The sequence below is a fragment of the Gouania willdenowi genome, chromosome 6, assembly GCF_900634775.1.
Source record: "Gouania willdenowi chromosome 6, fGouWil2.1, whole genome shotgun sequence".
Taxonomy (NCBI): Eukaryota; Metazoa; Chordata; class Actinopteri; order Blenniiformes; family Gobiesocidae; genus Gouania; species Gouania willdenowi.
Window position 1 is genome coordinate 65,115,995 of NC_041049.1, and position 25,499 is coordinate 65,141,493.

A 25,499-nucleotide genomic window follows, 5' to 3' on the forward strand; every position below is an offset into this window, starting at 1 on the left:
GTTTAGAGAGTGCCATATTCAAGGATGTCAATAGAGAGTTGAATGGATTTGGGGAAAAAAATACTCCCAAACAATGACAGCCAAATTCCAGGACAGTTTGATTCCCTATGTTAGCAGCAACATCAAACGAAAGGCTCAAAATCAGACTTACAAGGAATTTGTTTCCGGTTGCTGGTGTCTCTCTAGTTAAAAGAAAGAAAACAAAAACTTCAAAAGAGCTATATAAATATGCATCCCAGTGTACCCATAACACTAATGCACAGACTATAACACTATAGACGGGAGAACCTGAGGAGAAGTCGTTCCTGTGCCGTGTGGGCGTTAATTTTAGTTTAAGAAAAGAAAAGGAAAAACTCAGGATGTAAAACAAAAGCTCAGTTGTATGCAAATTGTGCAAGAAAGAGTTTGGTTATCACCAGAGCTCTTCTACTTCAATGCTAAACATGTAGCAGCTCGCACTTCAATGCTAAGTCCAATCTCCAATCCACATCCAACAGGATCCAATAAATCCATGAGTGACAAATGAACAAAGTCACTGGTTAAATGGATTGCAGTGGACTGTCGACCACTTTCGGTGGTAGAGGATGTGGGCGGGGCTAGAAGCGATGTTACAGATAGCATCGTCTGACCCTTATGAACTACTATGCAGAAAAACTGTTTCAAACAAAATTCATTAGCTTCATAAGTTGGTCAGTTTATTTCATACACAACACATTTGTTTTAGAAAATTTACAAAAAATCTAGAAAACATGAATATAGTTTATTTAAATTTAATTTTGTGCTTTGTGAACAATGTAATCATAATATTGTTTATTCATGCTGCACATTATGTTAGCGCTCAGTGATGAAAATATTAAACAATTTTGTTGTTTAAGGTCAGTTATTGTTTTCATCGATTCAGTCATATGCCAAAATCCATTTTAAACTGAAAAACGTTGCCTCTCGCATCAAATATTGTTAAGCAAATTATTTAATAACACTATTTACACACATTGTATTACAAGAGGTAATCTCAAGGGGGAAGTTATGTTTTTGAGTTTATGAGGTTTGTCGCAAAGAGAAAGAAGCTGTTTTTTTTTTTTGGAGTACCTTGTTGACTGCTCTCTTTGTAGATGGAAGTACATTTCACATTTATTTTGAAAATCGATATCCCAGGTAGAGAATGGTTCAGTGTAGAGTTTCCACAGTCTGTAAATGTCCCTGCTGTTGTTGGCTCGCTGCTTTTTGTGGTCCCAGCGCATCCGTCTCCTAGGAAGTATTAGTTCTCCTTATGCTTACGTCTGCAGATCAGCTTTGAGTGGATGCACTCAACTCGCTGAACGGTTAGACAAGAGAGACAGTGTCTCGCCCGATACTTTTTGGGTGTTTTCCCCGAAAACTATTGCTGTCAAACCACATACATTTGCTGACACATGACTTTGATGGTAAATCTGCGCGAGCAGACCATTTCAAAAGAAGATCAGTAATTGAAATGTTGACACTGCAGAGCAGAAAAATGCCACCCTTGGTAAGTGCAGAATGGGCTCAATTAAATTATTCAGTTACAAATATGAGCCTTTTTTCTGTCAGTATACAACTAGATTTCTATTATTTTTTATTTTTTTTAAATGGTAAAATGTGGGAGAGCTTAATACGAAACATAATTGTGAACTACATTTGTGTAGAACTGTAACATGGTTTCCCAGTTTTGCGTTAAATTACATTTGACAATTTTTGTGAAATTTTAATGACAATTATCTGAATTCAATTACAATTTAATTATGATTATGACCGCAACAGATTTTTAAAATTACAATTACAATTATAATCACACCATGATTGTAATTAATCATCAATTATGCAATTACAATAATAATTGACCCCAACCCTGGTATGAACCCTGACCGACCTTCATATCTGGGAAAAATGTAATACATCTTTCACCTCTCTGCTCCTCTGCAAAAACCCAGGAACATCTGTCAAACGCACCCTGAGGGGAGACCCTAAGTTGGCACCACACTCTGTTGGTGGCGTTACTACAGAGAGCACATTTATAATAACCACTCCTAAACACCCCTATGTATCAAACTGGTCTCCAGGCAAGCCAAAAACAAGGCCAAATCCTTTTGGCAAGTAAAAATGATGACCTTTCTGCCTCTTCACAATCACTAACTGTCAGCTGAGCCTCACCTCAAGATTCAAGCTCACAGTGCGGAAGAGTGCGTTGGAAGAGGCAGTGCGAGTGCGAGCCAATGTGCAAAGCACCGCAAACTGTAAGTGACGAGCTGGGAGAGAGATGAAAGGATGTACCACATGTATTACAGTGGTACAAAGGAATATAGTTCTGTTCTGCATGAATGAAGCTGCAGAAAAAAAGAAGCTGACCTTTGGGCACTGATCTGTGATGTGACATAAGCTGGTCTCAAGTTAAAAGAGTCCCACTATTACAGGTGCAGCACAGTATTCTGTGTTAAATCTGTCTCATTATTTAAAAAAACAAAAAGCTACAATTTCATTTAGCAGATGCTTTTATCCAAAGCGACTAACAATTTAAACTGGTGACCCTCTGATTATAAGCCCACCACCACCGAAACACTAGAACCTATATTCCTTTTTTCTGTAGCCAAAACAGCTCGGGAATCTTAAGCCCACCAATAACTATTAAACATTATAGCTATTTTATTCTTGCAAAGGGGTTTTCAGCACATGACCAAGTACTGTAGTGAATATTGTTTTAAATGTACTACGTGTATGAGAAGTCTATAATAAATGACTGGCATAACATATATAGCAGTCAATGTCTAGTCTTTATTCTCTAAATAATAAATGTTGAATAAATATTATTGAATGATAAATCACAATTGGACCTAATGCCGTATTCTGACGGCTACAGGCCAGGTCAGGTCTAGCTTTGTAGGTCTGATTAAACAAAGCTCTACTTTTACTTGTGTTTGGCAGAAGTGTCTCTACGCATGCACATACAGTATTTTGGTTTGTTGCAAAACTCCATCTCCTTCTATTGGCCTGACATGTACACTACATAGTTGTTCATGCTTTCCGCGGTCTCATGTAAACAGATATTGTTTTGAAAACGTTGCCGCGTAAGTGCGAAACAAAAAGCGAAAACAGAAGCAAAACCCTGTCATCTAAGCAGCCTGTGAAATAAATTAGCGTGCACACCACATTTAGAGTCATTTAATTGGGATCTTGGTAAATCAGGGCCATAGTCTTCTAAAATAAAATGCTGAGTGCAAGAAGCATTTTAGCTATTCCCTCTACTGGTATGGGGTTTTATTATTATAGTATATTTAAGTGGTTTTCTTTTTCAGAAATAGTGACATACATCGTCAACCAGAAATGTTTGTTTCATCCTGTTTCTAACAGTTTAGCATGAAGTTATTTCATCTTGTGAATATTTCCTTTTCCCACCTTGTTTGGATTTAGACAGATACTTAATTCATCCTGAGGGAAATATAAAATGTAGCCCTTTCTAAAAGCTCCATATCAAAAGTAAAGTCACAGCAGGGGATCAACTCTTCACATATTCATTACTTCACATAGCCGCAGGCAAAGCACCCCTGCCTTCATCACCAATCTCTCTGCAAAGCACTGGCCTTGCAGCTCCTTGGGCTCAGTCACACTGCATTCTGTTTAAAAACAGCAAGAGCAAGCTTTTATCGCTTCTTCGTAAGCATCTGCTGTCCAAACGAGTCAGTGGCTGTGGGTGGGAGAGGAGGGGGTTCTCTCTGACGTTCTCTCCCTCGCTGAGCTAAACGTGATCAAATGGGATGCTACTACAAGGGCTCCATGCAGATGGCCTCACCGCGGCGAGCGCTAACGTTAGCACAAATGTCTCGATTAGCCTTCTGACGCTCCTCTAAAAATAAGCTCATGATGCGTAGAGCACACGGCTGAGTTGGCTTTAGCCTCCTGGCCGCCGCTGCCACAAAGCGTTGCCTTTTTGTCCTAGATTTGACTGCGTTTTGTACACAGAACTATGAGTAAGAATCGCTTTGTTCAGAGAAGTGAAACGTTCAGGTTTGATTCGTGTCAACGTTTGATGTGTGTGATGGTTCAGCCGGGCATAATGTTCACAAATCCACACAAGAAAGCCCAAATCGCAATGTGTGTGTGTGTATGTGTATGTGTGTGCTCTTTAATTAGCTCAATCAGACAAACCACACATGAAACACATGCTGCTGATCATCCAGTAGACTATATCTGAGCCTGTAGGTTATAACCCATTTGCCTCCGTTTGACCAACTATCTATCTACATATCTGGCATACTGGATATCGTCCCGGTTGGCCATCAACCCAAAGTGGGCCAATCCAGTGCGCTACGTTGTTTTTTTTTTTTTTAAACAAGCAAGTGGAGGAAGACATGGTAACCGTAACAGGTGGCCAAAAAATCTCCAAAAGTGGCAAAAACATGACAGGAAAAGAGTGTAAAGTGACTAAAACGGGCCAAAAGCAGTCAAGAGTGGCAAAAAACTGGCAAAAAAAGAGGAACCAGGTGGTATGTAATGACAATGGGCTGCTTAAAAACAGGCAGAATGTAGGGTAAAAAGGTAATTTGGATTTGGTTATTTGGATGAAAAGTGGCCAAAAAAATAAATAAAGGGCAAAAATTGGATAAAAGCGTAAACAAGAACTTATAATAATGGACGAATTTATTGGCAAAGGGTAGGTAAAGTCTGAAAAAAGTGTCAGAACTTTTGGAAAAGTGGCAAAAATGGGACAAAGGAAGTTGCAAAATGGTCAAAGGGAATAGGTAAAAAGGGGTGGAAAGGTGTCCCCCATTTAAGGTTTTCTGGGGAAATAATCATTAAGATAAAAAACATAAAGAGCTACATGTTGAGCATCACTGACTTAATAACAGCTTAATGTAATGTTGCTGACATTACATAGAAGCTGGTCTGGAAAGAAAATGCCAGGGCTTCATTTTTGTCCTATAAGTCCTGCTATATTAGTGTTTTGTACAAAATCTAAGAGCCAGTTTATTTTTCATATGGCCTCTTATGTAATGTAGTGTTTTGCTTTCTGCCTAATTACGGGTCTTGTTTTGAGTCATCTGTTTCAGTGATTCCCCCATGTGGGAACATTTTTGTTTGTTTATACTTTATCTTTGGATTGGCTGGTGGTGCAGTAGTTTATACACTTCCTAAATTCTCAAGATCATAGGTTTGGGTCCCACAGAGGTCTTACTGTCTGATCTTTGATCGCTTTTGATTATTATTATTATTTTTGAACTTCTTTCATGGTTTTCTCTTCATTATTAATCAGCCTAGACTAGTTAGTTTCTTGAATCCCAAAGCCTTCTGGTGGCTGTATAGACCTTATGATGAACACAACTCCTGGATGTGTTGGTGATGAAGCAGTGTTTGAGTTTACTGCTAGAGGATGTTTGATGTTAACTTTTTCACCTTCCCAGTGCCTCATGGCCGGGTTAGGTTCAATTACATTTTTCAATTCCAAATATGTTTTCAATTACCCATGTCCAATTACAATTCTATTACAATTACAGTGACCAGCATTTTCTCCAATTACAATAAAATTACAATAAATTTTCATCCCCAGAAAGTCAATTACAATTATGTTCTCAATTACTAAAGTTCAATTACAATTAATCACAATTACTGAGCCTGAAATAAATGACTTAATAAAACTTAACCTTCCTCTCGTGTTAGCTTTCTGTTAGCATCTCTTATGATAGCGGGTCCTAAATCAGCTGTTAAATACACTAAAAACCAATTTATATCATCTAATTTCTTTCCTATCTATTAAGTTACATTGTTAGGCTTCCTAATCAATGCAAATATAGCACACACAATTTTCTATTCAAGTAGACCTATTTATCACACATACTGGGATGAGAGCACATTGTTTCACAGTCTGTAGAAGACGTTAGATTGGGCCCAAAAAATCCAGCCCGACCCATTAACTTAAATTGTAGGCCCAAGCCCGAAGCAAACCCAATGTAAATTCTAATTTTATAGAACATATTGCTGCCGGTAGATTAGTAGCGCGCTGCCTCGAGGGGGGAGAGAAGGGGGTGCGCGCACACCCACCGCAGCTCTGCCCAAAAGGTATTGTAATGACGTGACTCGAGCCGTTATCACAGTTTTACAGGCTTTAATGAAGGTTGTAGTAACACACCAAAAATAAACAATCAAACACACAAAGAACCGTCTTACACAGTCATAAACAGAACTGTTCACTCATTTCCCCACTTACGCCCGACCTTTCCCCAGCCTCCCAGCCAATCAACACTCAGAACACATGTAAACAAAGACACACATTGGCAGAGAAAGCTGCACGTAACCATGATGCCTTCTCGGCCATGGGAAATCTCAGCATCAGTTAACCACTGAATACACACAAGTGGAACATAACCAGAACATAGAACCCAGTCCGTTACAGCATTGCAGACCAGACCGGGTGGCCCGTGCATGGAGCGCAGACCTGACTGAAGCACGCAGTCATATTTGATCCCTGTGCTTCAGCAGCAATTGAGGAATGAGCAAAATCAGCAAATAATATTCAGTGAATGTGAACGCTGAACAACAAAACGCAACACAACGCCGTCATTATTCTGTCCCACTACCAGCAGAAATTACTTTATAAATGATACCACAATATAGAAGTGTTTTTGTGTTTATTAAAAAATAATATTATTGTAATAAAGATTAAAAAAATAAAAAATAAATGAAGCCAAGAATCTAAACTCTAGTCTTTAGTATGGTCCTGTTGATGTTGTCAGCCTCACTATAGCGTATGAATGAATGAACTAATTAATGACTTCACCTGTTCATGCAAACAAAGACACAGGCTTCATCAGCTGACTGTAGATCAGTCCATCAGATATAAATCTATATCTTTCCTAAAGGATGTCATTGGTAAATGAAAGGATTGCATTGATGTCTAAATGTTCTCTTCTCTCCTGTCATCTGTCAGATCAGATTCACACTGTGACGTGTGACACCTGTTATTGGACAGCTCGCTTTCTAAGAGAACTGATTGGTCAGGAGGCAGGACTTTAGTACTCGCTCAGATCAAAACCTGCTCCCAACCGGGTTAGTCGTTCAGCCTAAGTTACCATGGTGATTTAGCTTTGTAGTCCAGCACACTGATTAAATCCTGGAAGTTAGAGCGATAAGAGGTAATCTTGCTTCGTAACATAGGCCCTTAGGGCCACCGTACCTGGAAGATGGAAAATAAAAAAGAAACCCATGAGCACAGCATATACAGAAAGTGCTTGATGTTTTAAAACGCAGATCTGCAGCCTTCCTCGGGAAGATTCACTGCTGCGGCCTTGAGGGTTAAATTCAGCACTGATTCAATGTTTAATGTTTCCCCTCCTCCTGGTGAAATAATATTCAGCAACTTTTTCACATCCATCTGCCTCTGTGTGAGAAGATGAGAGCTTAGCTTATCAGCCACAGTCTCTTCCTCCCTCTGTTTAGTAAAGGAATGTCATATCTTTTAGTGCTAAACTGTTGGATTATTTAAATGCAGTGCCCTATTTATAGGTAGGAGGCTGACAGGGCAGGGAATGAAGAGTGAAAACATATCGTGTAAAGATTCTGTGTTGTCTTCCTGAGCTGTGGGAAGTTATTACAATGGAGAAGCACTCATATAAATATATATACAGTATATAAGAATGACCCCTCATCAGACTTGACATTTTTGGGTATTGCGTTTTAAGATGCTATACAACAATAGTTCGTTTGGTGTGCTGCAATGATGCATAGCTATCACACTAGAGTATGATTCACTTCATAAAAAAGTAAAGAAATAATAAAATAAAACTGCAGAATGTACATACGAGATTGAATTGACTTTAAGGCAATTTTTCAATGTATTGTACAATGTAGCTGGTGCAATATAAGGGTTTTGATTTAGTTCTTGTGATTATTATAATATTTCAACCAGGGTTGAGCTGAATTATAATTGTATTCATTGTAATTGATAATTATTTACAATTATGGCATAATTATACTGGTAATTGTAATTTTAAAAATCTGTCACTGTAGTAATTGAATTGTAATTGAGTAAAGATAATTCACTTGGTAATTGTAATTATCATGGAAAATCACAGAGAAAAAACAAAAAAATCAATTACAATTTAATTAAACACAAAGCAGTTTTATGGCTTACACATACAGTAAGTAGTTCATATTAAGTTTTCCCACTACCTGTCAGTGAATTTTCACTCGCATACAGGGGGTATGGGTTAGAAGAAGGGGTTAGAGTTAGGAGTTTTGTACAATAGTTTGTAGCTCTTGCTAAATTCCAACTCTTTCCCCAAATTTGTTTATTTATTTTAATTTTATTTATCTGTTTATTTGAGCAGTATACATTCTGCTCAAAAGGAGTGGGCTGAAGCAAAAAGCTTATGAGTGCCTACCCCAAAATTAATATAACATTTGGAATTCACAATAGTACAACGTAAAAAAGAAAAAAACAAACGACAAGAAAAAAAAAACAACTATGAATTATTTGCGCAATCTGCTCATAGTAAAAATGTCACTGGCATTTACATTTATGAGTTTATCCTACTGCAGTTACATTATCACCCATATGTTTCGCAGCATCATTTTGCAATTATATAAAATATAAATGTAAAGATTCTAAAACATTGTACACATAAAAAACTGCATACAACATATGAATAAAAGTTAATAAAACTGTGATTGAACTTTAGTAATTGAGAACGTAATTGTAATTGACTTTCAGGGGAAAACTGTGATTTCTAATTCATTTTTAATTGGAAAAAATGCCGGTTATTGTAATCATTATCAAATTGAAATTGAACATGGATAATTGAAAACGCAATTGTAATTGAAAACTTTAATTGACCCCAACCCTGGTTTCAACACTACACGTCTTATCAGTGTGTGCACTGCCTCCATCTTCTCCCCTTTAACCTCCCTGACAACACACAACCTCCGACACAAACCAAGGCTACCAATCCAAAAGCAAGAGACGAGATCATACGATACGGCTAAGCAGAGCAGGAATACAAAGGGACAAAGAGGGAGGAAAGAAAGAAGATTGACTATAATGAACAATGAAAAATAAGCTGGGAGTCACAACTAGGCAGGATTCTAGGTGTCGATTATACAAGTGGCATACTTTTGAAATGATCATGAACAAGAAGGAGAGGCATAACACAGAACGTGTGGAAAAAGAGAGACAGAAAGAGATAGCGAGAGTAATAAAGGGTTAAATTCATATGATTTCAGAAAACTGTGAACTTATTTTCTTCTAAAATATTTCTCTTCATGTTTCCCCTCCTGCAACCAACACTTTGACCTTTGTTTTATAGCATAAATCTTCTTATTCAGCTTTAGGCTTTTGTGAAATCAGAAAAATATCTCTGTCAAGGTAAATCTAGTTACTGGGTTTGAAATGGAAAAAAAAGCCTTGGTAACGTTCAGAAGTAAAAGGAGTGAAATCAAGCTCCTCATTTTGAGCTTCTCTGACACTAACATACGTATAGATTCAACCAGAAGGATGGGCTAGTGAAAGTGTTGATCTTTGTATGCATTTCAATATATTGACGAATTGGTGCCATGTACTAAAATACAGATTATAAAAGCTAAGTGAAACCTGCTGCAGACCAACGGCTTCCACTGAATGGATAACGGGTGAAACTGGAAACAGAAAGAATAAAAGGCTGACACAATATTTAGTTTTGATAATGAGTGCATAAATCCCAGAGTCAGCATTTAAACTTAGTGCTGACAAAGCCATTTATCTAGTAAAGTATGTGATTAGCAGGCGTGGGTCTGTAATTATGATGGCAGGTAGAAAAAAGACTGACGCAAAGACTAATGGAGGTCAATGAATGATGAGTTAATGAGGATGTGTTAAGTTTGTGCAGCTGGAGATAAAAAAAAAATAATAATAATGCTTTCCAGATGTTACTGTATACTTCCATGAAGGTTTATCTTGGTCTTATGCAGTGCAGCCAACACAATGGTTAAACATGTGTGTCACCTCAAACTAAGTTATGGACCCAGTGGTGGACTGGCCATCTGCCGGCGACCCGAAGTGGGCTGGTCCGGTGCGCTACATTTTTTTAAATTTTTTTTAAGAACGAGTGGAGGCAGATATGGTAACAGGTGGCCAAAAGTGGTCCAAAAGTGGCAGCAAAGTGGCAAGAAAAAAGTGTAAAATGTGCCAAAAACAGTCAAGAGTGGCCAAAAAATGGGCAAATAAAGATGAACCAGGTGGCATGTAATGACAAAGGATAGCTTAAATGGGCAAAATGTGGCAAACAATAGTGAAAAAGGGCAAAATGTGTGATATGTGAATATAGAATCTCTCCCGGTCAGTTTTGGTCAAACTGCTCTAAGCCGGCCAGATACTATCGTACTGATAACATTTACCGAGACCTTTCTCAGAGGCTCTGTCGTTGTTATGTGTAGTGCTATCAGCAGCATACAAAACCCTGAGAGCACAGAACAGCTACAGATTCAAGGAACACTCACACTGAAACCTCTGAACCCCCCGGCCGGTCTGCCCCCCTTTGACCAAATAAACCCTGTGTCCGCATTTCACCTTTAACCCTTCAACTTGACTCCATCTCAGTTCATTCAAAACTGCCACAACAAAAAGAGGCAACATGTAGGGAAAAAAGGAAACTGTCATGTTCTGTTTTGTTTAGTTATTCTGTTTCTTTGTTTATTCTGAGTCTTGTCTGTGTTTCAGGTGTTCCTGTTTGTGGCTCCACCTCCCAGTGATGTCTGTGTGCTTGGTGGGTGATTGAGTAGCTCCCTCATGTTTGCACCCAGGTGTGGCCCATTCCCAATCAGGCCTCCTCCACTATTTAGCTGAGTGTTTGGACACAGTATGACTGCTGGATCATTGTTTGTGTGTTTGTATGTTGTCTCTCCTCCTCGTGTCCTGCTGCGTTTTGTTCCCTGTACCTCCTTCCACGTTGGATTTAAGTTACTTTTGTTTGGGTTAATAAACATGGACTTTTTCCAAGAACGCTATTCCTGCATCCTGCCTCCATCTTTCCCTGCATTTGGGTCCATACCCACAACTAACCATGACAGAAACAAGAGGTGTTTGTTGGGCAAAAGCATATTTGGGTGAAAAGTTGCCAAAAAAATTCAAGAAAGGACAAACATTTGATAATATTGTCAAAATGAACTTGCAAAAATAGAATTTATTGGCAAAAAAAAGCTAAAATCTGAAAAAAGTGTCAGAACTTTTTGGAAAGGGGCAAAATGTGGTGTCCTTTGATAATGTAGTGGGCTGGTCTGGATAGAAAATGCCAGAGCTGAATTTTTGTCCCAGTCCCCATTCCTCACAAGTAGCAAAGGCACCCTGAAAAAGCTCAGCACACGTACACTACATGAAGACAAGTATGTCTTACCGTTAAAGTTGACAGCTCGAATGTGTGCGAGCAGCTCTTTACCATCAATGCTGGCCATGCGCGGACAAAGACCAGGGTATCCGGCACAGAGTTCACGGTGCATGTGGTGCAGAGCGTGAGCCATGGCGTACACGGCGTCCATGACAAACTGCACCTTCCCCTCTTGCTCATAAGTGGAGTCACGGCCAACTTTCTCCAAACCTGGAAGACAAATCAATGATGCCTCACTTTTTTTCAGCCAATGGAAAACTGAGATCCAGGAATCAAACACAGACTCTTCTTGCTAACGTGCTAAACATTGATCCGTTCTACTGCTTAACATCTTTGTTTAGTAATCAAGGGGTTCGGATTGGTTCTGATTGTGATACAAAACCAATGAACATCACAGATTTGCTCACTCCCTTATCCATTTGTTCCCAAGCTGTTATGTGCAGCCCCTTCCGCCCACTATCTTTCTATATCTGTTCCCAGCTGCAACAGAAAAGGTTGGTTCTGTTCAGTCTTCTCATTTCTATAACCTAGCTAGTTTTTCCTCAGGTTGTATATTGTTCCCTTGACGATTCCGTTTTCCGTGTTGAGGATGTTTTTTTGTTACTTTAGTTTGGGTGTATAAGTGCTTGGTCATCCTATTCTTGGGTTTTTTCGTGAGGAGTAAGGTGTCGGTGAGGCAGGCTAAGGTTAGAAGGCAGAGATGAGACAGTCCAAATCAATTTTATTTACAAATCAACTTAAATAATCCCAGGAGGAGAAATTAAACAATGATTATTACATAGTGACATCAATAAAGACAGTCAGGAATTAAGAGAACCCAGAGAGCACAAGTCTCCATCAAGAGCTAAATATCCTCTTTACCAAATATTGCCAGTTATCTGGATCAATGATCCTGATCGTGGTACCACGGTCATTTACAGTTTAAAGGCTTGTAAAAAATGTATATCCTCATAACAATAAAGTAGGCCTAAATTTTTCAGATGGGGCCAAAAGTCATGACTTTTTTTTTTTTTTTTCAAAAGTCATGACTAAATGTGCAGTTCGGATCCGACCCAAATGAAATTTGGTGGGATAATAAGAGCAACCAACCAGAGTCAAATCTTATAAGGAATGCTCAATAACGAACCGAGATACACATTTTTTAAATTTTGCCAATTATGAGTGAAATGGATGTTTTTATTTCTGAAACTGACCGAGAATCAGTATATTGGGGTCCCCTCTAAAATGTAATGACGCTTTAATAACACAAACAAACAAATAGATAAACACAGATGAAAATACCTTCTTGGTGGAAGTAATAAATAACTAAAAATACAGTTACATAAACTGTATATATAAACTTAAAAGCCTATATTTGTTGTGCCGTTCTTCTTTATATGTTACTAGCCTCTTTGAATGGAGTGTTTTGCTGACTTATCTCTGAGGCCATACCACAAACTACTGAACAATAGAAGTTAAAACAAAAAAAACAATAAATCAACAACCCAATATACAATTATTTATGACCAAAAATCTGAATATCACCACTTTTCCAACAGTCAGACTTGAAAACAAGGATAAACCAAGAAAAGAAAACAACATTTTGAAGTTTTTCAAACCACATGATGAATGTCAATACCATGTCCACGCTTACAGCTTAGGTCATTATTCCTCTGTTCATGAAGCTGAAAGAGAAAAGGTAGAAGCACACAGCCAGACCGAGTCCTCCATTAACAGAAACATTTCCCTAAATTAATAGTAGCTCAGAAATGAAATCCAAATTAGATTTTAATAGCCGGCCAACAGCGGGGGATTCGTCCAAAGGGAGAAATTTGTCGCAGTGGTAAAGACTGATTACGTGGTACATTGCGGAGGAAAAAGGATCGGTAGAAAGCAGAGGTTGTCAAACTGCTGAGACAGATGTAGAGTATGTGTGGTGGCGTGCAGATGATCTCTCCTTGCTGCATATTGTAGTTTACAGAACAAGATTATAGCATGACCTTACTCAGCTACATGAGGGGTGTTTGTTTTGGGAATTGATGGTGAAAGATAATTTAAGGTCAGTGATTTGTGCACAGACTGGATGCACGTGAAAAGTTTTGCTATACTAAAAATTTGATTGAAAACAGAAGCAACTCAGGCCCACATCTACATGCTATAAGCCTTTTCACACTCTGGAACTGTGCATGCGCGACCTGTAATTTTAGTCCAGAGATCTTTACTGTTTTAATAGTGTTTATATTATTCATATTACACATATTCGGACTCGAGGAGAAGACCAGGGCTTTCCGCTGATGCCACTTTCGGCCCGATCCGAGCAACCGATGAGAGCAGCTCAGCAGCAGCATCAAAGCAAGGGCAGTCCTCTTGTTTCCACACAGGTTACCCCTGGTTGAACACAGACTACCTGGGTCTCCAGTGGGCAGATTTCGGACTCCACCCAGGAATGATGCACGGACATCAAAGCGATAGACCACTGTTGCTTCCACACTCCTTCTCCCAAGCTTTTAACTTGTGAATGTTATGTATTTTCTGTATTTACCTTTACTTGTGTAGTTGTATAGACAACTGCAAAATATCGTTGAGTTTTGAAAATTACTATTTTTCAATTGTAATGTATTTTAAGACTACTAGTAAAAGTAGTTACACAAAGTTGTGCACAAAAACACTAAGTAAAACATGCTTTTGTTTACTACTACAACTAATACACAAAATATCTCACGAGGAGTACAAGTAGTCTACCAGTAGTACTAAAAAAGCCAAAAAATTCACTAGTAGTGCTAGCAAACCTAATACAAATAAAGTAAGAGGAGTTATAATTCAATCCAGGGCCTTTATTGGTTCTAATAATTTAGAAAGCCAATGGCAAGCCTGAATTTCCTTTCCCCGCCCCCTTATTAGGATATAAGGGATACTAAGTGCATTTCAAATAGAAAGGTAATTTATTTTTAAAGGTAAACTGTGAACAAAAAAAAAAGTACTTAAGAAATAAATAGAACCATGTGACCTAAAGATAGTTTGACATCCTTGATTTAGAAGAACTCTTAACTTCAGTCTTGACAAACTGATCGTTTTTATCGATCAAAAGTTGAAGGCGTAACTTATAACAAGGACTCAGTCTAGATATTTATGTCGTAACCCAACACCTGAATCAGGAAACAACCTGCATGTCCCTGTTATCCAAACAGCAGAACAGAGACGGCTGCCTCTCGCACACAAACAAACACACAACGCTAATTATAGATCACAATCAATGAGAGGCTGACAGGGAATCTATTGGCTGAAGGCTACAGAGAACCACCCAGGGACCAGAGCGGCTTGTATCTCGACCTTCAAAGGAAGGAGAGTTGCACACGTGAACAGACAATGGTGACGGTTTTCACCTGATGCAGACAAGTCAAATAAAAGTGAAAAGTGCAAAGTTTGCTGCTCAATAACAACACAATCATTACTTGTACTGAAGCAAGATCTTATATTTATGGGGCGCCGATTGTTAAGTTGCACCTGCTAAAATAAACAGCAACTTTTTGCAACATTTAGCAACAAACCACCATATAATGTCAATGTTAAATAAAAATGTTAAATCAAAATCAAAATGTTAAATCGAAATGTCACGGGTGAAACTAAGTTTTAAGCAAATATGCAAATACACCAGAATGAGCTTTAATGTTGGTACTGTGGGTGATTGCATATTAGCTAAATATTATGTTTCACCCTTGACAGTTAGATTTAACATTTAGATTTAACATTTAAATTTAGACTTAACATTTATATTTAATATTTAATAACATTGACATTATGTTTTTACGAGAAAAGAAATATCACAAATTTCGCAAATATTGCTGTAGATCTCATCAAAAGTAACATTAAAAAATTCACATACGTTTTTTAAACGTGGCTTGTTGCTAAAAGTTGCAAAAAGTTGCTGTTTATTTTAGCGTGCATAACTTTACAATCTCCGCTCCATATACATTTGGTAGCTTTTACTCTTCATAGGGGACTGACTGGCACCAGAGGCTTAGCTTATGGACTTGCTGGCTTCTGATGGTCTGACTCCAGTGATTTGCCTTTGTTCCTTAAAGGTGATTAGAACACTAAAAGAATTACTCCTGAGCTGACAAGGAACAAATGGAGATGGTGCCAAACACTATCCTGTTTCAACACAGGAAGTGTTTTATACAAACCTGACCCAGTCTTTAATAAATGATGAAGACAAATACCTGCAGTATGCACAAACTGCATATCATATCATATCCACTTCTCCGATATGATATTCAGGCTGATATGGAAGATAGTTGCCATTTGCACCAACTGTATAATGAATTATATGAATACAAATTCCCATATAGTCGTGCCTCACTGTGAATTGTATTTTTTAAGCACCCTTATCGTGTTTTATGTTTGAAATGAGTTGCATTCGCCTCTGTGTGACATGCCCTTTAGTCTTTTTTTTTATTTATAACAAACTGTTATTCTTGCTTCTGAGCTATAATATTGTGCAAAACATCACTACTTTCTCTGAGTTTATTGTTTTTGTCCCTGCTATACATTAGATAATAATAATTTAAAAAAAATTAGCGCACAAGCTAATAGCTTTTGCAATGTGATGTAACATTTCAAAGGTTCACTTTCAAGTGCAAATGATTTAAAACTAAATCAGTAATGAAGAGAAAAAAGAGTTGTGCGGTGAGGTTCACGGCTAGTGATGCGCAGAGTTTTTCACAATCAGATTTATGAATATGTGAACAGAATAGAGTAGATTATTCAACATTGCGTTGGTTTAATTTACACAAAATATAAAACTTTTGATGGTCTTTCTTTTATTGGAGTCGAAAGGCAACATCTGTTGTGACAAATAAAAAGGTGGCTGCGACTAACTACTTGTAGCTTGCTGTCACAGAGTCTGAGGTTGTAAAGAAGAAAAAGATTATTTAGGCCCACAGGTGCCTCCTTATTATTTACACTGTCTAGATCTGTGGTCCCCAACTAGATCTGTCAAATGGCCACAGACATATGGGGTGCCAATTTTAAAGTTGTAAAGCTAAAAATACACAGCAACTTTTCTCCCCATTCAGCAACAAACCATGTTTAAAAAACTTTGTGAATTTGTGCAATGTTACTTTTGACCAGTTTTACAGCAATATTTGTGAAATTTGAGATATTTACTTTAATCGTAAAAATATAACAACGTAAAATCTAAATGTTAAATCTAAATCTAAATGTTAAATCTAAATCTAAATGTTAAATCTAAATCTAAATGTTAAATCTAAATCTAAATGTTAAATCTAAATCTAAATGTTAAATCTAAATTGAGATCTAAATGTTAAATCTAAATGGGTAAATCTTAAATCTGAATGTTAAATCTAAATCTAAATGGTAAATGTTAAATCCAAACGGTAAATGTTGAATCTGAATGATAAATCTAGATCTAAATGTTAAATCTAAATGGTAAATGTTAAATCTAAACATCACGGGTGAAACTAAATATTTAGCTAATATGCAAATTCAGCAGAAGTACCAAGAGAAAAGCTCATTGACGCAAACAAACATTTAGATTTAACACTGACATTATCTTTTTATGAGAAAAATAAATATCAATATATTAATAAACATTTATATTTATATTTAACATTTCAATTTAACATTTATGTTTAACATGTACAGTATATTTAGATTTCATATTGAACATTTAGATTTAACATTGACATTATGTTCTTCAGAGAAAAGAAATATCACAAATTTCTCAAATATTGCTGTTTATTTTAGCGTGCACAACTTTACAATCTCCGCTCCATATACATTTGGTAGCTTTTGCTCTTCATAGGGGACTGACTGGCACCAGAGGCTTAGCTTATGGACTTGCTGGCTTCTGATGGTCTGACTCCAGTGATTTGCCTTTGTTCCTTAAAGGTGATTAGAACACTAAAAGAATTACTCCTGAGCTGACAAGGAACAAATGGAGATGGTGCCAAACACTATCCTGTTTCAACACAGGAAGTGTTTTATACAAACCTGACCCAGTCTTTAATAAATGATGAAGACAAATACCTGCAGTATGCACAAACTGCATATCATATCATATCCACTTCTCCGATATGATATTCAGGCTGATATGGAAGATAGTTGCCATTTGCACCAACTGTATAATGAATTATATGAATACAAATTCCCATATAGTCGTGCCTCACTGTGAATTGTATTTTTTAAGCGCCCTTATCGTGTTTTATGTTTGAAATTAGGTGCATTCGCCTCTGTGTGACATGCCCTTTAGTCTTTTTTTTTTTAATAACAAACTTTGTTATTCTTGCTTCTGAGCTATAATATTGTGCAAAACATCACTACTTTCTCTGAGTTTATTGTTTTTGTCCCTGCTATACATTAGATAATAATAATAAAAAAAAAAATTAGCGCACAAGCTAATAGCTTTTGCCATGTAATGACACGGCTATCACGGCTAGTGATGCGCAGACTTTTTCACAATCAGATCTATGAATATGTGAACAAAATAGAGTAGATTATTCAATTCTGTTGGTTTGATTTACAAAAAAAATAAAACTTTTGATTGTCTTCCTTTTAATAAAGTCCAAATGCAGACTCTTTTGGACAATAATGTCTGTTGTCAACTAAATCTATCAAATGTCCACAGACATATGGGGCACCAATTGTAAAGTTGTAAAGCTAAAAAAATAAACAGCAACTTTTCACCACATTCGGCAACAAACCACATTTAAAAAACATATGTGATATTTTTATGTTACTTTTGACCAAATTTACAGCAACATTTGTGATATTTATATTTTAAAAACATATCACATACATTTTTAAAATGTGGTTTGTTGCTAAATGTTTCAAAAAGTTGCTGTTTATTTTAGCATGCACAACTTTACAATCGGTGCCCCATACAGACAGTCCATGGACCGGACCATTTGGTACAGGATAGAATAAATCTTTGAAAATTATATGTATTTTACTTCTAGGTGTTTCAAAGAGAGCATTATGAAAAATCACTTTATAATGGTTTTGCTACAGTGATATAAAATTCCTTTAGCTTAAGTTGAAAAAGTTCTGTTTCCTCCCTCCCTTGCTATGCCACATTTTGTAAAAAGTCAGCCCCAAACAGGTGAGTTAGATTTGTGCCCCCTTGTGACTCATAAGGGGGAAACTCCTCCTCCTGACAATCCTGGCTCCTCCTAACCATAAACAAATGTGAGCTCCTCCCTTTCAAACAACCTCAGAGGTAAAACAAACATGGTGAAGGCAGGTTGATATTACAGTTAAAAAATGACCCGTCGTGTTTGTGACCCAATGTGAAGCAGCGGTCCGACAAAACAATGGACTATCGTCTTAAATGGACTATTCCTGTGGTCAGAAGTGATGAGAAGGAGAAGAAAGCGACTGTAAGTGATTTACTGCTGCTGTGATAAACATGCACCCTGATGCAGCGCTTGTCAGACTCACAATCACAATAGCCACTTAAATAGCCATGTGTTTTACAGTAATGTGCAGTTTTTTGGCTGAAAACAATAACAAGTGTGTGTATTGGATCTTTAAGTTTCTAAAACAAAACACATTATATATTCTTTGTTATGGTCTGTTGCTGTACAATGGACACATCACACACATGCTCACTCATCTGTTTGGTTAACGTGATGACTCTGCTGCAAACATCAAACCATGTGAGCTGTAGTGTGTCCTGATCCAAGCTGCAAGTCACCACTTCTTCACGCTCTTATCACAGAAGCAGCAGCTTCTCTTCCAGTGCTGACGTTGTTCTTCTGCTGTTTGTTTTATGTCTGCAGTTGGACTGCCGGCAGAGCCGCTCACCCATATTTACACCTTTGGCAAATCTTGTTTGGTGTGTCGGACATGTTTGTAAAGGATTTGGCCCTGCAGTGGCCTGTGCTTTGACAGAGAAAGGTATACCTGCATCAGGCAGGATTACATGCTGTCTGTAGTCAGCAGGTAGAGACTCAGCACAGCAATGGACATGACTGGAGAGGAGAACAATCAGTCGTCATACAGCATTCCGCAGGGGCCTGTCAACTCTTTCATTTTAGATCCATTTCACATTTTTCTTTCTCACCGCACGTACTATTCCTCAGAGCCAATGTGCCTATCAATGACAAGAACTTTGATGGAAAAGTAAAATCAATCGTAACAAGGTTTCCAGATTGAACTTTCCTGTCTTTGGCTTTGTTTTATTGGTAGAAAATGATTGAGGAAAGTGACTTTTTTTTTCCATTAATACATATAAAAAAAGTGACAGTAGCCATTCCCGAATTCAGTTAAATCATCCAGCTGACCATATTCCATGCTTCTTGTCATGGTAGGGGTCAATTATAATTATAATTGCGTAATTGGTAATTCATTACAATTATGGCGTAATTATAATTGTAACTGTAATTTAAAAAATCTGTTCCTGTCGTAATCGTAATTAAATTGTAATTGAGTTCAGATAATTGGTGGCGGCTGCTGCTCCAGCCCATAGACTGTAGCCGCAGCCCAGCCTAGAGCCAATCCTTATTCCGAAGTAACAGGTCAACTACTGTCAGCATACACAATCAAAAGACGAAGGGAGGCTGGCCCCACTGACTGTTGATTTTTACGACAGTGCTGCGGTGCTTGTGGCCACTAGGGGCGCTTGCGTGAAAATTGCCGGTCTAGCACCCCGTGTGGCCAAAAGTTACACAGTGTCTTTAAAATAAACTTTTTGTTGAATTTATCTGGAATTTAGAGATAACGGCTCTTCTTTTGGGTTTTTTTTTTGTTTTGTTTTTCTAGGAAAATGGGTGTTGACCTTTTTATTTATTTATTTTTTTTGCCCTGCTGTGAAACTCTTATTATCTCAACTACAAACTGCTCCATATTTGAGATTTTTTTCTCCATTTGGGTCATGGCTCATCATTTGAAGGTGATGTCACTACACTATATTGAGATATATTTGGGTGTACATTACTTTTACAGAAAAAAGAGGCCAAGTGGCCAATACTACACAATTACATTACATTTCCTGTGCACCCCTAATCACTTCTCACCTTAAGAGATAAGTGAATACTTCACATTGGGTGTAATGGATTTATCAGCACTCTAAAGTGTGAATACTGGAAATATAATTAAAGCATGTAATTAAACTCTAAGCTGCTGTTTTTTAATCAGACTGGTTTCTTGGTTAACCAGGATGACGCAATTACACTTTAACATCAGCGTGAACATTATTTTGCCGATAATAAACAAATTTAATACAAGTTAGAAGAGTTGTGTATCTGTTTGATTAATTTAAAGTTGGAGTATAGCAAGAGTATGCTGCACCCAGCTGAGGTTGTAGCAATGACTCTCATCTTTAATCGTGTGTGACGCTGATCTAAGAAGTATTAATCTTCACTTTATCTACGTGACAAACAAACCAAATGCTGATTTAGAAGGTTTGAATATTTTTTATTTCCCCTCTCTCTACAGAACCACATTAATCTAAAATGCCTGGGAAGGTGCTGCATTTCAAATGACTGTAATAACTTTATATAGAAGGTCACCAGGAAACAGCCCAGAGCAGATCTAACCTCGCAGAACCCCACTCAATCCATCACACAGCGGTGGACATTCATCCAATCTCACTGTATGGTTCTTCTCTTATTTAAAATAGAAATAAGAACAAATTGTATGAGACATTGAATCCACAAGCAGGCACAAGCAGAAAACCTGTGGTTGTGTCACAATCGGGGTTATGGTGTGTTTTCTTTACATTTTAAATATGAAAGTTCAGTAAGTTTAATGGTGCCATGGGTTAATTTCAGTCTTACAATGCATAGTAACTGCTCTAGTTTATGGTTAATTCATGTCTGATTTGGGTTCCCAGCCTTTCTGTGGGTTTAGGAGGCCACTTTGTGCTTTCCAGGGTTGGGGTCAATTATAATTGTAACCACGTAATTGATAGTTCATTACAATTACGGTGTAATAATAATTCAAATTGTAATCTTAAAAATATGTTGCTGTCGTTATGGTAATGAAATTGTATTGAGTTTAGATAATTTACTTTGTAATTATAATTGCCATGAAAATTCCATACAAATTGTAAATTAAAATGTAACACAAAACTGAGGAACTATGTTACAGCTCTATGTACAGTTCTACACATATGTAGTTAACATTTATTAAAATATGTTACATATCAAACTTTACCACATTTTGCTATTTAAAAGAAATTGAAATACAGGGGTATACTGACACAAAAAAGGCTCAGAGACCCACACTATACATATTAAAACCTATATTTTCATTGATTAGGAAGCCTAGCAAGGTAACCAATAGATAGGAAAGAAATTAGATGACAGATATTTGTTTTTAGTGTATTTTACAGCTGATTTAAGTTCCATTAGCATAAGAGATGCTAACAGAAAGCTAACACAAGAAAAAGGTTAACTTTTATTGAGTTATTTATTTCAGGCTCAGTAATTGTGATTAATTGTACACAGTAATTGAAGTTTGACAACGGAACAAAAACATGATTGTAACTGAAAAATGTAATTTACTCCAACCCTGGTGTCTTCTCATCCTGTCCTGTCAGTATACTGTATGTGTGCTGAGGGAGTTATTAGGTGTTCTCCTGCTTCCAATCTTGTGTGCTTCATCTCCTGAATGCTCCCCTTCATCATTTAAAAGGAGGCAATCTTAACTTAGCAAAGCCAGGGAGGAAAAGAAAACGTCTACTTGATCAAACACACAAATTTCTATGACAAATGATTACTACTTAAGCCGCTTTTAAGCATATTTTTACTTGATTTTTTTTAGAAAAGTAATGAATTAAACCCCCTGCACGGTTAGAAAGATATTCAATCCATCACAGGAATGCACTTTCGACGACAGGTCTAAGACTGAATAACAATTTGTTACTTTGTTACTAATTTGTGTTAGAAATGTCTGGACTCAAACACATGAATTATCCATTATTACGTGGGCAATGCCATTATGGAGATTTCAGCCAATCAACATTCGCATATGTTGTCGTCATGTCTGGACTACTGTTTGTATCTCCGGTTCAATTCTCATTTCCTGGTAATGAGACGTTAAAAATCCACTGATATCTACGAAAGCTGTGGTCTTGTGTCTCCCTTGAGCAAACACTTTTCTGTCCCCCTTGTTTAGTTTTGTTTGTACATTTTTACATCTAAAAACTGTCCAATAAAAGAGAAAATTGCAACCCATTCTTAATGAGAATCTAAAAAGTTGGAAAGGTTCATTGTTTGAACCCATCAACATTTCCAACAAGACAGTCTTGCTTCTGGGAATGATCTTAAAGAGAATGACAAATCCAGTGTCATACCTGTACATTTTTTAGGGCTTCCAGGTCGTTTGCCATGCATCCCTAGCTTACAGCCAAAGTTCTCCTCCCAGAACTCAGCGAACCACACGTTGCGACGATTGTTGGACAAAGAGCGGCTCTTAAAGTAGCGGTCAAATGCTGGTAAAAAAGGGAAAAGATATTATCATTATCATGGCAAACTTGGCCTAAGAAGTACATCTCATGCTTGTGTTTCATAGGGTACCATCCACAGAAGCCCTCTTGGGGAGTATGGTGACCGCGCCCTCAGCTACCCGCTCCTGCTGGACAACAGGCGAGATCTTGGAGCCCCAGCTGTCAGAGCCCACCCACAGGAAGTGCCCTGTCAGGTTGTTGCGTTTCGCTGCGTCCAGGACTCGCCTTTACAGGTGATGGAGGGAAGAGCCAAAAAGTTTACAATTATAGGAATTGTCACCTCTGTGGGTCTAATTTCTAATGGAACTATTCACTGAAGTATCTGTGTGGTAATCATTTGGCCAACTGCTCCTCTCTGTCTAAATGATCCTTTCTACCTCTCCACTTCTGTCTGGACCTGTTTTCCTGGTGTCTCCTCAATATTCTCGGAGAATCCGTGTACCATTTGTTATTTGGTTATTCCGTTTTAAAACCAAATCAAAATAACAAACATTTTGGTTATTTTGTTTTACTGACTTAAAACCAAATCAGAAATACAGAAAAATAAAAAACCAGACAAGCAGCGTATTTCTGTTTAAACATTAAATCTTGTTCTGTTTGTGTGCTATTTGGATATTAATAAGTACATTAGGACGAGAGCTTCATGTTTTAAGATCACCACACAGAGGGGACCCACAGACGGGGCCGGACTTTTACTCCCGGACAAAAAAAGGAGCGATGCATAAGTCACATTACTGATGTACTGGTGATTTGAAAATGTATTAATACATTCAAAAAAATTGATGTTATGAAAAACATGCACATATTATGTGACGAAAGGAACCAGAGGTGGTGTAATGATACTACTGGTGTTCTTTGTTTCTTGTGATCAACTTCCGTATGTGTTGACGGCTGCCGTTAGTGTCTTGCGGTATTAAAACGTGCAAAGAAATATTTTTACTGCCCTCAAAAAAGCTGTGTAATTGTTTCTGCAAAAGTGTCAAATGGTAGAAGTTCTAAAATCTGTTTCTCACACCAGCCTCACAGTCGATAGTCACCAGTTTACATTTCTGACAAAATGTGATGTGCTAAATAAAGCTCTCACTCTAATTTGCCCAAAATATTTCCAAATATCTCACAAGCAGAACAAGATTTCAGCATTAATATTTAAATTTTAAAACAAAAAAATAACACTGCTGTTCTGGTTTTTGATTTTTCTGTATTTCTGTTTTGGTTTTAAGTCAGTAAAACAAAATAACAACAGCGTTTATTTGTTATTTTGATTTGGTTTTAAATTAGAATAACCAAAGAACAAAGGGTACATGGATTTTGGAGCTGTGCTATAAACGCAACGAACCATCTTGAAAACATATACAATATAATGACGTGTCGTGTTGTTATCTCTATCTAAATTCTACATGTTATCCATCCCTGAGTAATTCATGCATTCTCTAAATCATCCTCTTGTAACAGGACTTTGATGAGAAGTTTTTGGTATTCTGTGTCAATAACAAACATCTAAATCAGGGTTTTCTGGAAGGCAACAGCATTAGCCATCTCTACATTTAGGTCTGTTTGTTTTGAGAGTCTCACCGGATGTCGTCCTCATTAGCAAACATAATCACAGCTCTGGCGTTTGGCGTCTCCAGAAGACGAAGAACAATCTTGTCGAACTCTCCGGGTCTCGGCTCACGGGGAATCTTTGGAGACTGAGCGATACACACTCCACCTGAAAGACACAGACAGAAATGCTTGCTTGTTATTTTAAGAAAACAAGCTTTCCACTATATATACTGTAGCTGAGTCATCTGAGAGACTCTCACACTATTTGCATTTAAGGGTTGCTGTTAAAAGCACAACTTTGGACAAGTTTGTCCAAAGATACAGATTCAGAAAACTTTATTTGTCCCCAAAATTAAGAGGTTGAATATACATAGTTGACTTGCTTATGATTTCAGAATGGAACACTTCAACACAGATACAATCATAGCTGAGATCAAACAAACTGTCTCTTGTTGGGAAGATCTTCTGTTCTACTGCTTAAAACAGTTGTGGAGATCACTTGATCAGCATGGTTTACATCAGAGATGGGCATTTTTAGCAATTACCTTGGGGGAACAACAAAATTAAACCGAGGCCCCCTAATGCCTCTAGTTTATATTCTGAGATTTGTGCCACTATAAACTGAATTTGAATAGTTGACATTGAATTTGAAAGTAACAACTTGAAATTGAATGAGTAATTTGAGAATGTATTTTTTCCTGCAATTTAATTTCACTACATCGAGACCCACTCCCAGTCCGCGAGGTTGAGCGATCAATAGCTGGGTTTCCATTACAGATTTTCGCAAAATAAAAGCAATGTTTCTGAATGTCACCAAAGTATAATTGCGCTTTGAACGTGTTTCGATTCAAGGTTGTTTTGGGCTTGAGCCTCGTAACTCCCGTGAAATCTCATCCAGCGAGATTTCACTGCAGGAAGATGGACGCTCAGGACCTCCTTACAACACTCCGTATTTCTTTGTTGTTTGACGTCTAATGTGGCAGTAATCATTTTTAATTATAATGCTAAGAAATATTCTGGTCTTCTCTTCTGTTTACATATATTTTTGAGGACAGAAGTAGTCGTGACCAGGTACGTCACATTCTGTGACGGGTATTTGCGGAAAAAGTGTTTTCATAGCGCTTTTGCGACACATCTCATTATCGAAA

General features: G+C 37.5%; 1 protein-coding gene across 1 annotated transcript in view; it reads right to left on the minus strand.

The window, feature by feature from the left end:
* grm8b (glutamate receptor, metabotropic 8b) overlaps window positions 1-25,499 on the minus strand; it is a 146,870-nt gene that overhangs the window by 26,570 nt on the left and 94,801 nt on the right. Inside the window, exons 4-7 of the mRNA XM_028450538.1 lie at window positions 24,382-24,517; window positions 22,880-23,034; window positions 22,657-22,794; window positions 11,370-11,570 (exon numbers count right to left, since the gene is read on the minus strand). Of these exons, the coding sequence (XP_028306339.1) occupies window positions 11,370-11,570; window positions 22,657-22,794; window positions 22,880-23,034; window positions 24,382-24,517 (630 nt within the window). The remainder of the gene's footprint in view (window positions 1-11,369; window positions 11,571-22,656; window positions 22,795-22,879; window positions 23,035-24,381; window positions 24,518-25,499) is intronic.